Here is a 13,993-nt window from a genome sequence, read left to right as displayed (position 1 = left end):
GTGTGACCCCGAAGGCTCAAATGAAGTTGGCCATATAGTTATATGTTGTACCTTGCACATTAATCCTACACATTTAGTATATAAATTTTAACCCCTGAAAAAGTGTAAACTTGAGGGGTCGTTGTGTAAATATAGCCGAAGTTGAGAGGCCGGGTGTAATGCGAATGCAAAATGAAAACTACAATCAAATATAGCTAAAGCTACACACAATGCCACCACATTTAGTATGTAATAGTAATAGTAATAGTAATAGTAATAGTAATAGTAATAGTAATAGTAATAGTAATAGTAAAGTAATAGTAATAGTAATAATAATAATAATAATGATAATAATAATAATAATAATAATAATAATAATAATAATAATAATAATATGCTTTTTGCTTTGGTCTTACAACCCTTGGTTTCTAAAATCAGAGATAATTTTGAGGTTTGTCTTCAGGCTTGGTATTTGAATGATGGCACTATTATTGGGGACACTTTGGTGGTGGGGAAGGTTTTGCATTTGATTATGGAGGATGAGCCTCGTTTTGGGCTACATCTCAACGTTGAAAAAACAGAAATTTTCTGGCCTACTGAGGACCCTCGCAGCAGGCAAGTAGGTGTCTTTCTTCCTATTATTGCTCGGCCTTTAAATGGTGTTAAGTTGCTTGGGGCCCCCGCAAGTTCCGATCCTGGTTTTAGTAGTGAACTGGTGATGCAAAGGGTGACCAAGTCCATTGCGCTTATGGATAAGGTTGCTAAGCTTGATGATCCTCAGTGTGAGTTGTTGTTGCTTAGGGCATGTACGGGAGTTTCTAAACTCTACTTTACCTTGCGTACTTGTCCTCCTTGTATATTTGAGGCGGCTCAACGCGCTTTCGATGGAGCCCTTCGATCTTCCTTGGATCGTATTGTTACTGCTTCAGGGTCTGGGTTTGGTGATTGGCAGTGGCGGCTTGCCACCTTGCCATTTGCATTTGAAGGGCTTGGTGTTTATTCTGCGTGAGATGTTCGTCATTATGCTTTTCTGGCTTCTCGATTACAGTCTGCTGGGTTGCAGACCAAGCTCCTACGTCATGCGGGTATTGTTGGTCTTGGTCGTGATTTTGAAGATGCATTGGGTCTGTTTAATAAAACGGTTGGCTTTGATATTTTAGGTAATCCTAGTGAAGTCGCTGCCCCAATACTCATGAAGAAATTGGCAGATGTTTATTTCACAAAGGTTACCGCTTCTGCAGAATCAACTTTTTCGTTATCTCCCCGACAATCGGCCTTATGGAAATCACAGCAGGGTGATCACACCTCTGCTTGGCTAAGGGCAGTCCCTATTTTGGGGTTGGGTCAGAAGATGAACGCAAAGACTTACCGATGCGTGTTGTGCTACCGGTTAGGTGTTCCATTGTTCTCTATCTCGACGGCATGCTCTGCCTGTTCAAGGGTTTTTACTGGGGATATTTTCGGGGATCACGCGGTGTCTTGTGCTGGTATGGTGGGTATTAAGCATCGACATAATATTGTTCGGGATTCCCTTGTTGATGTTTGTTATCGATCTGGGATTTCAGCGAGAAAGGAGGTTGACATTGGGTTGTCTGGAGGGAACGACAGGGCCCTTAGACCGGCAGATGTGTTACTTTATTCCTGGGATTGTGGTCGCGATATTTGTGTTGACTTGACAGGGTCTTCTCCTTTGACACAGTCTGGGCTTTCTGACTTTGTCCCTGGACGTGCTGTGGTTGATGCGGCTCGTCGGAAGCGGGTCAAGTACGAATCTAGCTGTCAGGCGATTGGTTATGGTTTCATTCCTTTCTCATTTTCTTCCCTTGGGGAATTAGAGAAGGAGACTGTTTCTTTGCTAAAGCGGGTTCAGAAGAGTTCGATGGCGCAAGATATTGGTGCCGGTGCTGCTGCTCATATTTTTACTAGGATAGGTTTTGCTATTGCTAGAGGTGTGGGGGCCCAGATTGTCTCTAGGCTTCCCACTATTTTTTTTTGTAAGTTTTAAAACTTTTAAGTTTATAATAATAATAATAATAATAATAATAATAATAATAATAATAATAATAATAATAATAATAATAATAATAATAAAGTTAGGTATCGACATTATAGTATATCTGTATATTTATTTCAGGGTCAATTTCTGCGTGTAGAAACACTACCGCATCATCAAAAAAACAAAATCCAAACAACCTACAAAACCCTATTCACATGGTACACTCTCACAAACCAATCAGGTATTCATTTTCAGTTTCTTTACTTTATAATTTAAGTTTTTTCACAATGTCTCTGCTTCAATTGATCAAAAACCTAATTCCCAGACTAAAAATTGCCAACTTTCTATTGTTTACTACGAGATACAACAGTGTTGTTGTAATCATCTGATAATTGTTATGTTATTTTGTGCTGCTGTGAAATGCTTACAGTATTCATATGTGTATAAATTTGTGCAGAATTGGCAAAAAGTTAAGCTAAAATCACAGTAATGTTATGTCAGTGTTTGAATTGGTGATTAAAAGCTAATCGTTGATTGTAAATTTGGTTTTAAAGTCTTTAACTGTAAGTACAAACCCTAAAACCTAAAAATGCCTTGTCTTTTTTAGGAAAAATTGTACACTGTTTACTTGCAGCTGTACATGAAAAATAGTACAAGTAAAATGATAAAAATTGATGATAAGAAATACAAATTGGTTATATGTTTGTGTCATTTAATAAACTTCAAAAATAAACCCTAACTTTGAATTGTGCCCTGTTCATTCACAGTTGTCCATAAAAATACTTCTTTTTTGACAAAATGAAATTCCCTCTATAAGCTGGCCATAATTTGTTAACTAGTTTTTAACTTTTCTTTTCGACTTGCACACACATTTACTAACTCATCTTTCGTTTGTTTTTAATTTGCTACAGCTAGAATCTTTACTGTTAGCTCACTTGAAGCATCTTCATCCATAATCACGAATGTGAAGATCATGTAGTGGATCAGAAGAAAATAAGAAAAGTGAGCTAAAAAGGTTCAGTTGCTAAAAATCAACCTAAAGGAATGAGGGTTTCAAAATTCCCTATACGCTATTTGATCGTCATCTTAACTTTCATCTGTACTTCTGTATGTTACATCGAACGTGTTGGCTTTTCAATCGCATATACAATTGCTGCAGATGCTGCAGGCATTAGCCAATCAAGCAAAGGCACAATACTATCCATATTTTATTACGGGTACGCCTTTTCGCAAGTCCCGGGTGGGTGGGCCGCACAAAAGATCGGGGGAAGGCGTGTTCTCCTTCTCTCATTTGTGATTTGGTCTTTAACTTGTGCGTTGTGTCCATTAGACCCAAATAAAGTGGCAGCCTTAGTAATAGCCCGATTACTAGTTGGAGTAGCTCAAGGTTTTATCTTTCCCTCAATACACACCGTTTTAGCCCAGTGGGTCCCACCACACGAACGGTCAAGATCTATTTCTTTGACTACTTCGGGAATGTACTTAGGTGCTGCTTTGGGTATGCTTTTCTTACCTAGTTTAGTGAAGTTTAGGGGCCCACAATCCGTGTTTCTTGCTGAAGCGGCTTTAGGTGGGATATGGTCTGCGCTCTGGTTTAGATTCGCTAGCGACCCGCCTCGTTCGGAACATCCGAAAGCGACTGTCGCTGGTTTTGGAGAATCTTTGTTGCCGATACGAGATACACAAAAGACGAAAGCAGACAAAACATCTCAAATCCCATGGCGGAGGATTTTTTTAAGCTTACCGGTTTGGGCTATTGTTGTAAATAATTTCACGTTCCATTATGCGTTATACGTGCTTATGAATTGGTTACCTACATACTTTGAACTCGGGTTAAAGTTTAGTTTACAAGAAATGGGTTCGTCTAAAATGATGCCGTATCTAAACATGTTTGTTTTTTCGAATATTGGCGGGATTATTGCTGACTACATGGTAACAAGAAGAATCTTGAGTGTAACAAACACAAGAAAGGTTTTAAACACTGTTGGTTTTTTAGTATCTGCGTTGTCATTAATGGCACTTCCTATTTTTAGAAGTTCTAACGGGGTAATTTTTTGTTCGTCAATGGCTCTCGGGTTTTTAGCATTAGGGCGAGCGGGATTTGCGGTTAATCATATGGATATTGCTCCTCGATATGCGGGGATTGTGATGGGAGTTTCGAATACTGCGGGTACTTTAGCGGGTATTATTGGGGTTGAGCTAACGGGTCAACTTTTAGAAGCTGCAAAAACTACTAATTCGGATCTTTCGAGTCCTGATAGTTGGAAAGCGGTCTTTTTTATACCGGGATGGCTTTGTATTGCAAGTTCGGTTGTTTTCGTCTTATTTTCAACCGGGGAGAGAATATTTGATTGAGGTTGGTTTGTTACATAATTCATAGATTGCAGTTTTAATGTATCTTGTGTTTACTGTATGATGAATATCGGGGCTTAATGTATAGGATACAGCGGATGTGTAGGTGAAAGTATCTGGTTTTGACGAATGAAAAATCTATAGTTAAAATTGGGTGCAGTAACTTGTAGTCATAAAACTGTGAGCCGAGAGACGTTTGTTTTCGTGTTTCTAACCAGCTTGTAACAATTATATTTACAATTTTTCTTGTATAACTTTTGGTGGAATATAAATTTATATTACTTCAATTATTAGAAGGTCTATGATTCCTGGTAGTGTGTCATATATTATTATTATCACATCTTCTATTGTATGTCATGCATTACAGTTGCATTTAATGATGTTATGAGTACTGTTTTTGTACACTTAAGTCAACTATTGCGGTTAATGTTACACGAGAGGAAGAAGAAATGCAGGAGAATTCATTCACGAGGGCATCTCAACCGCAGAGGTACGTATATACGACGGCAAGAACTCTAAATCATATTATAGTTTGACAATATGAACAGTTTTAGACCTTGAAATATATTGTGTTGCACTCACATCAACCGTTATATGGCATTAATATCCACATTATTCATATATTCATCTATTTATATAAAATTTCTTGTGAGTTACATATCTACCATCTGCTTAATATTTACTGGATAGCAATCGGATGGTGGGCCATTGTATGCCTTTTCAACTAGAAGTTTATATGCTGCTTGAGTAGGATGAAAAGCGTCCCAAAAAACATGCTCGTCTCTGTTGATACACGGGGCTGAAAACGGTAGGCACGTTATCTGACCTTGATTTCTTCCGATACCACAACACCCTGTATCAGTAACTGTGAATCCTACAATATAACAAAATACATGGTTTATATTCTATTCTATTATATTATTATTTAACCAAATATGTGTTTACAAATTTACAAACCATAGTTAGTGGAGTTGATTAGCATGTCAGCAACAACATCATATGTGTTCCCGTAAACAAAAACGGCGTCTTTATAGTTTCTGTTAAGTTGAGTGACTTGAGATTTGAGTTTTGTGTTAAACATAAGTGCCATGTCATTTGCGAATGATGCACATGTTCCTGGTGGCGAAAAAGTGTTTGCTAGTTGATTAGGAATGCAGCCGAGGAGTCCAATTGCTGCTAAAAAGAACTTTCTGAGTCCTAACCTATAAAGTGCCTGCGAGAGGTAAAACCCGAATAGACCCATCCATAAGTAAATGGGTTGAAATTAGCATTGGCTCTATATCCAAGTATTTTTCTCTGTTAATCTGCTGATGCAACTTATTTCTATACTATGTATACATTTATTTTCATAATTTGTTGTTGGTGGATGATAAACTGATAAAGTGATTATAACTTTAAGTTTGAAGGTATGATAGGACTTACTAAAATTTGTTTCGTGTATTGCTGTATCAGAAGATCACTATAGGCTGTAGGTGTGTATATATAACTAGTAGCATAGAAAGACGTCAGAAAATAGTTATTGATGTAATCATTTGATCCCATTATTACAACTGCTAAAGATTTATTCAGGTATAGGCCCAGTTGTTCTCCTTCCATTACATTCTTCAGTTGATTCAGGTTGCTTGCAAAGTTCTCAACTTGCTGCCTAAAGCTAAATCGTTCACCCTGTTTAATCCTCATGTGAGTATCATACTATCATACTCTGTATCATTTTAGGCTTAATATTTCTATAATTCTAAATTTTGGTATATATACTTGTTAGATTCATGATTTCATATATATCCTACAAATATATCTATACAACATATCGAATATACCTCTTGTTAACTGATAGTTTGATATTTATGTAGGATTTAAGCTATTGCTAGGTTGTTCCTTTATATAATTTTCATTTAATATTAACTTCTTATTCTTATTGGATATTGGATAAATAAGTGTGTTTTGAAACAATTTTATGAATACGAAATTTGAACTATATATTTGAACATTAAAATTGTCCCAAATTTATATAAATTATTATACGAATTTAAGATGGTTGAGCTTTACTAGATTTCTTCCTGTTTCTTCTAGAATGCCTGCTGAAGCTGATGCGTAGTTCACCCCTTGAATTATGCCTCTTCCTTTAGCATCAGGACTCGCATAAGCCGGAAGAAGCGCAAGTCCCAAAAAATCCCCTAATGAGACCGATAATAAGAAGAGTATTAGAAAATGGGTATCTGATCTATATAATCTTGTTTTTTCTCAAAAACTAGTCATAAATAAGTAGTTGTTCAGTTCTATTCTACTAGCCAAGCTTTAAACGCTTATTAGTTACAGTAGCAGAGGTTAGGTTGAATAGGTTGGCTACAGATATATGTTTCCTACCTAGTGGATATGGAAATTTAAAAATGGGTCAGTTTTGGTTATACTTGCCTCTAAATGGTGAAATGGGTAACCTTACAAAGATTAAGCTATTTTGAAATCGGGTTGAACGGGTCAAAAGTAACCCAAATCTTATGCATTAGACTATCCATTAGACTATTAGCAGTAAATTAATCACATGTAAAATACTGTTTTATTATAAGATTTAAGAACATAACATGAGAATCTTTAAATTACTTGTTTTCGACCAATCACCTACTAGCTAGCCGTGTATAAAACCCAAGGTTGCGAAAATTGCTACTGAGAGGGTACTAGGTCGGGACTTTTTAGGTAGTACTCGGAAACTCGGGGAGTACTCGGATGTTAGACCAAGTTTGACTATGACTGATTTTGACCAAATAAATCCGAGTTTTGACCGATTTTGACTTATTACTCCCCGAGTACTCCCGGATTTGCAAAAACCTAGTACTCGCCGAGTAATTTTGAGTTCTGCGACCCTGATAATACCTAAGGCACTTTGGTTTGTCGTGGCTGAGTAACTACTAACCAAGGTAGTCAATGATAGTCTTGCCATTACTGAAACGGCCAGAAGCAAAACCTTGACCAAAATCAATGCCATATGGATCGTAGTTTGCTTTTGCAAGTGACCTTAGATAATTGTTATTTCCATTGTCTATTAGCGAGTCTCCAAATGCAAACATTGCTGCGACTTTTGGTGTTACTTTTTCCGCTGCTATTAAATTCTTGAAATACACATCCATAAGCACAATGGTAATTAGAATTGTGAGCAACATTGATCTAGTTTTTCTGCTTTCCATTTTTCTAACATCCCACCATACATTTCACATATTTCATAATTATATATTTATGCAGTCGATGACACTCACAACAATCGCATGATGTTTCTTGTTTCGGAGTACGCAGTTAAAGACAGTTTTCCTGCAAACTTTAAAGAAAGTCTTGCTTTAACACCGTTTCGTTGATCTACTGTTACACTCAAATTTTTGGTCCTTTTCCTCCTATTGTTACTTTTTTTGTTTGTTCTTTTTTTCCCTTATTTGGGTATACAGATTTCTGATGGCTTTTTTAGTGCTTTTGGCTTGCAACCAAAGAAAGCTACTTATCAGAAATACTCAGTTTACAAACAAAAATGCTACCGTTAAATTGAGCTATCATTTCAGTGGATAACAAACGTATCGTTTGCCGAATTATTCTTTATACCAAAATTCTAGATTCTGGTGCATAGCGCGAATGTTAAGCTAGTTTACTTTGATGCATATGAAGATAAAATGACTCGAATAATGAGAAAATTATACATATAATAGGGGAGGAGATAGATAGTACATAGTCGCTCAGTTATTTTTTTATTTTTTATTATTTATTTATTTATTTTGAAGACAAACGCATCAAGAATATTAACTAATATTTACATATAATCTACCCCTACAACTTCAAGGTTAATGAGTTACCTTGATACTGCTATACCAATAACCCTTTGATTCAAAGTTTTTTTCCAATAACCCTTTGATTCAAAGTTTTTTTCCACGGTAAATTTATCAACCAAATGACTCTAACAAGAAAACACTAGAGGAGAAAAAAAAAAAAAAAAAAGATTACAAAGGCTTGTATAGGTAACTAGTCCAACTATTCAAATTTCGATCAGTATGTTTAGTCCAACAATTGCTCCTCCTTCAAAGTTAATATATTTAGGAAATTTTTCGCCCATTTAGATTTTTTATTTTGAGTTTAAATACCTAAAAATAATTTCCTGAATCCGCTCACGTAGATAATTGAACTAAATTTAAATTCCAGATACACATAAGATAACATCATAGTTATTATCTGTGATCATTATTGTTATAAAATTCATAACCTACCTTTGTGAGTAAACTAAAGGATAAACATGCATTACATAAATAACAAAAGTATTTCCATTAAAAGTCACACAAGCAAATACGAACACAAAAACATACCCACATTGTCAAGCTAAATTATAATAAGTCAAATTACCATCAATATCAAATTATCAACTGATACTAAATAATTGAAAAGATAAAAAGTTGTATTGCAAGTGTTTGAAACAATGTAAGTGCAAGAAACCAACAAAGATATATGGTACCACTACTCCAAATGGATGTTGGGATCATGTCTATGCACATTCTCCGTGTGACTACCACTTCATGTTCCTATCATCTTTATTTATTTATGTATAAAAAAATGGTGCATAATCTAGTTATTATATGTCATCTATAGAGATGAAAGTAAATGGTGTGCATATGTAATTTGTGCAAGTCAAAATAGGTCTAAAGGTATGATCAATAATTTGACTTTAATTTTTTGTGCCCAAAAGAATGGGTGTGTCAAGTTTAACTCTTTGTCAATATGATAATATGCTTTGGGGTAGCTATAGGGTGATGAGATGAGGTGTCACGTAGTATGATCAATGCATATATAATATATTGTACATACAGAATCATATACTTGTATTGAATTTTGTCGCTTTGATATGAGGCATTCTTTTAGTAAATTTTCAGATATGAACATTGATTATTTGAGTTAACTGAGGGGTTTTAAACGAGAAATGTATGTCCTTCCTATGTAATTATAAACATATTATACAAGTAATATGTCAAATGATACACGATACATATAAATTAGAATATACATTTAAAGCTACTATAAAATTTTGATTTATTTACCATTACTAGTTTAACAAAAGAATAACAAAAATATTCGGATAAAAATTGTTGGAAACAGCTCAGATAACACATTCGGGTTGCAGTGGTAGAGAACACATGCACATCCCCCACTAGCTATTTCTTCTTTCGATTTATTTTTCTTTCTTTATATTATTATGACAACAAAGTCAAAACTGTCTTACTCCGTATTTAATTACTGTATAATATTCAAGTTACAGATTTTGTGGTCGAATCACAGTTTATCAGGATTATATTATTTGACATTTGATTTTGCGTCTTATTATCTTAAGTTTAAATAGTTAAATATAATTAGCTGTATACTCTTGTATACTCTTCAAGTTTAAAGCTTAAGAAAGATGCAACCATTACAATAACACCAACATAATTTCATTCTTTTCCTATTAACTATATTTTAATACGTTAAAAGATAAAAACAAATATTTTTTTGAGACATATCGATTAATTTAAGCTCTTTGACCATTAAAAAAAAATATTATAAGTCATTTGATTAATGAATTTAATTAATTAATTAATGTACACAATTATATGGCACTATGTTTTGGTAGTTCATGAACACAAGATTGGAGAAAATTAAATACGGAATTTGATTATAAAAATATTAATTTAAAATTATGATATCCCTTTGCAAAATTGTGTAGAATATTATATTACAATGTCTCACGTTCAAATTAAACTATACAATTATACATTGGCATCCAATTAGTGCCTGCTTCAAGGTTAATTACACTCAAATTTATTATTTCTATTCATTCCTCTATAGATTTAGATGACTTTTTCCTCAAAAATTTGGCGAATCAAGAATTCATTCCTCCCGCGTTGGGCACTTTGATTCGTGATGGATCCTCAAACGCTTTTTCTTTCAAAATTGAAAATCATTCTGGGAAGAATATTCGTCGGGAGATTTTAGATGGTAAGTTGAAAAAGGTCGATCCTTAGTCTAGTTGTTTGTTGTGATTTATTTTTGCCTTGTGACTTTGACGGTTGTTAGTTTCTTGTTTAGTTTATTTCGGTTAGTTCCCCGTTGGGGCTAGTTTTTGGGTTTGTATTAATGTAGATGAAACTCGCTATAGATAGTTTTTTGATTTGCCGTTTTCTAGGTACGAACCTCATCGGGTCATTTGTTGTATCTTTCGGTTAATTAAGGAGGTTTTTTTTTTTTTTTTTTTTTCTGAAGTTTTCGTTTTATATAAGTTTTCGTTACTTTTGTTAAAAAAATGTAAATGACTTTATATTAAAGAATGTTAAATCGAACCTTGTCTTATATATCTAGGTCAAAAGTTACTTTATTGATGTCCTTTCTTATAAATAGTGATCAAGTCAAAAGTGTTGAGTGTAATAGATCGTACTTTAGGGGATGTATGGGTGGTCGATCTTAAACACTCTGATAAACGTGCAAAGCTTGTTCGATGTTAAAACAATCAAGCTGGTTTAAAACCTTCATCGTCATGTAGAGATTTGAGAAAATTAACGACGATACAAGTGTCTAACGCTTGTTTATTTGTGTATGTTTAGAGTCAGCACCGAGTCGACAAATTATAGACAACTAGACAACAACAGTTATGAGCGGATAACAATGAGGTCAATAACTCCAGGTCAAGGAAACCTTCTAGAAGAGTGGTAGTGACCGAGAATAAAACCTTTTGCCCAGTAAGTTATGGATGTATGTGGGATCTAATAGTTTAGGATCAGTTATATCATGCTTGTCAGCCTTAAAGGCACAAAATTCAAGAAGCGTTATACAAAGCGCTAGGAAAGCCAATCTCATAGCGTATATTTTTAAAAAATCATAAAATATGTTATAGACCGTAGACGTTTATACTTAGGATCTTAGGTCGCTTGCAATCTATCCTAGAGGCTGAATACACTAGAACAGGGTTAAACCGAGATATGGGTTGTTTCGGGATCGAATAGATCAAACCTAGAGCCAAAACTAGATTAGATCGACACCTAGACGATATATTTCGGTGGTATATGGTGTTAGGGTTCTCTGAAGACGAAAACCTACGACTTAGGGTGAATGAGACGAGTAACCTCATCAAAGAAGTCTAAACCCGTATATATAGTGAACACAGACACACTCGGTCAAATGTCTGTGTACACTCGGTCGTCTGACAGACACAGTCGGTCGAGTGTCTATATACACTCGGTCGACTGTGTGCAGTTTAACATATTGATCATTTAATAAATTAAGTACACACAAACACAAATATAATCAATAGTCTCGAGTAAACATTATTACATAACCGAAATGTGTTAAACATAAAAGCAAATAACGGCTGGGGATTCATGCACCAACAAACTCTCCCTAAGACCTAGCCGTTACAATAAAGCATTCGGTTATCAATCCGTATAAGGATCTGTCACCCAGTTCTTCAGATAGCAAAGTTTAACAACTCTGCAATACTGTTCAGCTTGCACACGATTCTCTGGGCGATACAGCATCCTGTTGTAGTAAAGGGTAAACATATCTTCTTCACAGCAGTTTCTCAACCAAACTGGATCTAGAACCCTTATACTATCATTTTCATCTACTCCATCTTTGTCTAACACAATAACCGCTTCCTCCGAGCGTCATCATAATACCACCAACGAAAACGAGGACTGAAGTGCTGCGGCATCTTCCTCAAAGGAACCTTCCGCATATACCTCACAGGTTGATATTTTACTATCTTCCTTCTGACTCCTGTTTTCTTGTTCGTTCTATAAGAGATCTTCGGAAACTGAGGACGAAAACCTATGAAATTAGGTGACTGATATGATCTTCTTATCTTACGAACCAAAATATCAGGAACTCCACAATAATCCTGATACAACATCTTAAGCCTGGCCACCTGCATAAACTCAAAATAAGGTAACGTTTTGAATTCATATGGAGATTTGATATAATCCACTCTATGTTCTTTCTTGATCGCATATATATCAAATTCATTAATATAAGCCCAGGCTATTATCTTTCCCTTAGCACGTAAACTCTCACAGTGCTCGATAAACTTCAAAAATTGCGGCTCCACCTTAGGCTTCATCACATACTGCCTAATCCGCATCATAATCTTCCATTCTTCTTCCAACACTTCAACTTTTTCTTTGTTGATCTTCACTGGCAAGAAACCTTCTGGTAACACACTTTCTTGTTCTTTCTGTTCCTTTTCTTTACACTGTCTATTCAAAAGCTCATCATTCATCTGAAAATAATCAGCAAAAGTTAGAAGATCATCACCAGTACCTTCATAACGAGGATAAGGCTCGGTTGGCTCATCCTCAATAACAACTTCATCAAAACTATTATCACTTTCATCAAAAACATCAGTATCACTCATATCATCATCAACATTATGAGCCCTTGAAGTCAAAGCTTCGGTTGAAGCTTTTGATGCAGCGTCAGCAGATTCCTTAGCTTCTCGTTCTAGACGCTCCATCAATTCCTGCTCAGTTTCGGTGAGATCCGGAGGGATCTCCCCTTCTTCTAAATCAGTGTAAACAGTAGTGTGATTAAGACGATCCTGCATAGCTAAAAATTCAGAAACTGTTATAACTTGAAGAGGAGTTACATACAGCGGGTTATCCTTCGTGTAGCCTTTAGCAACTTCAACAGCCCTGTCTTCCTCTGCTTCACCAAAAGTACCAAATGGATCTGGTTCTCCATCTTCCACTTCAACCACAACCTTTTTCTCCCATTCATTTAAGCTCTCAGTCAATTCTTGATTTTGAGTCTGAAGAGTTAAAATTTCACCAGCTTGACTTCCCACATTTTTCTCTAGTTCATCAATTTTCAACTGTTGTCGATCAACTAACTTCCTCAACTCAGACATTTCAGTTTCTGTCTTCCTTTTGTCTTCTTCAGCAGCCTTTTGAAATTTAGCAAAATCAGCAGACAACTGAATCAATCTCCGGTTAACTATTCCTGACAAATCACCTGAAGCAACCTCAGGACATTGAGAAGCTTGAACTTGCTGAGAAGATGTAGTTTGTTGTAGTTGAGTGGGTGGAGTTTGAGTAGAACCACCAGTAGCTTGAACAGTCGGAGCAACCTTTGGCTGAGACTTTGTTGTGGAAGATGAACTTCCATCCTTAACCAAAATCTTCAAACGCTTTGTCTCCCTCTTGTTGACACCTTAGGAGTTTCAGCCAACTTCCTTTTAACCAGATCCACTTGACTCTCATCAAGCGCTGTTACATTCTCTTCATCAACTAATCGAGGACCAGTTTGTCTTGGCGGTGGATGATTTACCTCTTCTCCTCCTTCATTAGTAATATCGGTCTCATCCCCAGACGTACTATTCTCATGACGACAACTCAATCCTTCAGGACACACGTAATTCTCATTAATCAGATGACCGATCAACCCTTTCTCCGGAACCTCAACCCGGCTCTGCAAAAACCTATTGAATGATTGATCATTTAAATGATTCTGTTTTAGCTCATCCTCAGGAATTTTCACTAACCCCTGAACTTGCTTCTCCAGCATAATCTGAAGAAACCTCGGGAACACCAGATGAATCTTCCTCTTAACATTCAGAACCATTCCATCAAAAATCACTTAAAAAAAGTTAAAATCAGCGTTCAAAACCAACACAACAAACATAGA

General features: G+C 35.7%; 2 protein-coding genes across 2 annotated transcripts; one reads left to right on the top strand and one right to left on the bottom strand.

Moving 5' to 3' along the window:
• Positions 1-3,019: 3,019 nt before the first annotated feature.
• LOC139859249 (probable anion transporter 5) lies at positions 3,020-4,617 on the top strand. The gene is made up of 2 exons (XM_071848045.1): positions 3,020-4,331; positions 4,416-4,617. Exon 1 carries the CDS (start codon positions 3,020-3,022, stop codon positions 4,328-4,330), a length of 1,311 nt encoding a protein of 436 aa, XP_071704146.1. The 3' UTR covers position 4,331; positions 4,416-4,617.
• Positions 4,618-4,980: 363 nt separating this feature from the next.
• On the bottom strand, positions 4,981-7,506 carry LOC139862900 (GDSL esterase/lipase At5g08460-like). Its single transcript, XM_071851560.1, has 5 exons — positions 7,236-7,506; positions 6,374-6,501; positions 5,750-5,992; positions 5,285-5,540; positions 4,981-5,201 (listed from the first exon to the last, which is right to left on the bottom strand). Exons 1-5 carry the CDS (start codon positions 7,504-7,506, stop codon positions 4,981-4,983), a joined length of 1,119 nt encoding a protein of 372 aa, XP_071707661.1.
• Positions 7,507-13,993: the final 6,487 nt, after the last annotated feature.

This window comes from Rutidosis leptorrhynchoides, chromosome 1, assembly GCF_046630445.1.
Source record: "Rutidosis leptorrhynchoides isolate AG116_Rl617_1_P2 chromosome 1, CSIRO_AGI_Rlap_v1, whole genome shotgun sequence".
Classification (NCBI taxonomy): domain Eukaryota; kingdom Viridiplantae; phylum Streptophyta; class Magnoliopsida; order Asterales; family Asteraceae; genus Rutidosis; species Rutidosis leptorrhynchoides.
This window is presented reverse-complemented; position numbering and strand designations above follow the sequence as displayed.

Bases quoted from the DNA above. Each gene is read 5' to 3' on its own strand.
- LOC139862900 (XM_071851560.1), bottom strand. From the start codon at position 7,506: ATGGAAAGCAGAAAAACTAGATCAATGTTGCTCACAATTCTAATTACC. The intron at 5,993-6,373 runs GTAAAGCTCAAC...AGGATTAAACAG, and splicing joins AAGAAACAGGAAGAAATCTA to GGTGAACGATTTAGCTTTAG. The intron at 5,541-5,749 runs GTAAGTCCTATC...TACCTCTCGCAG, and splicing joins AATACACGAAACAAATTTTA to GCACTTTATAGGTTAGGACT.
- LOC139859249 (XM_071848045.1), top strand. From the start codon at position 3,020: ATGAGGGTTTCAAAATTCCCTATACGCTATTTGATCGTCATCTTAACT.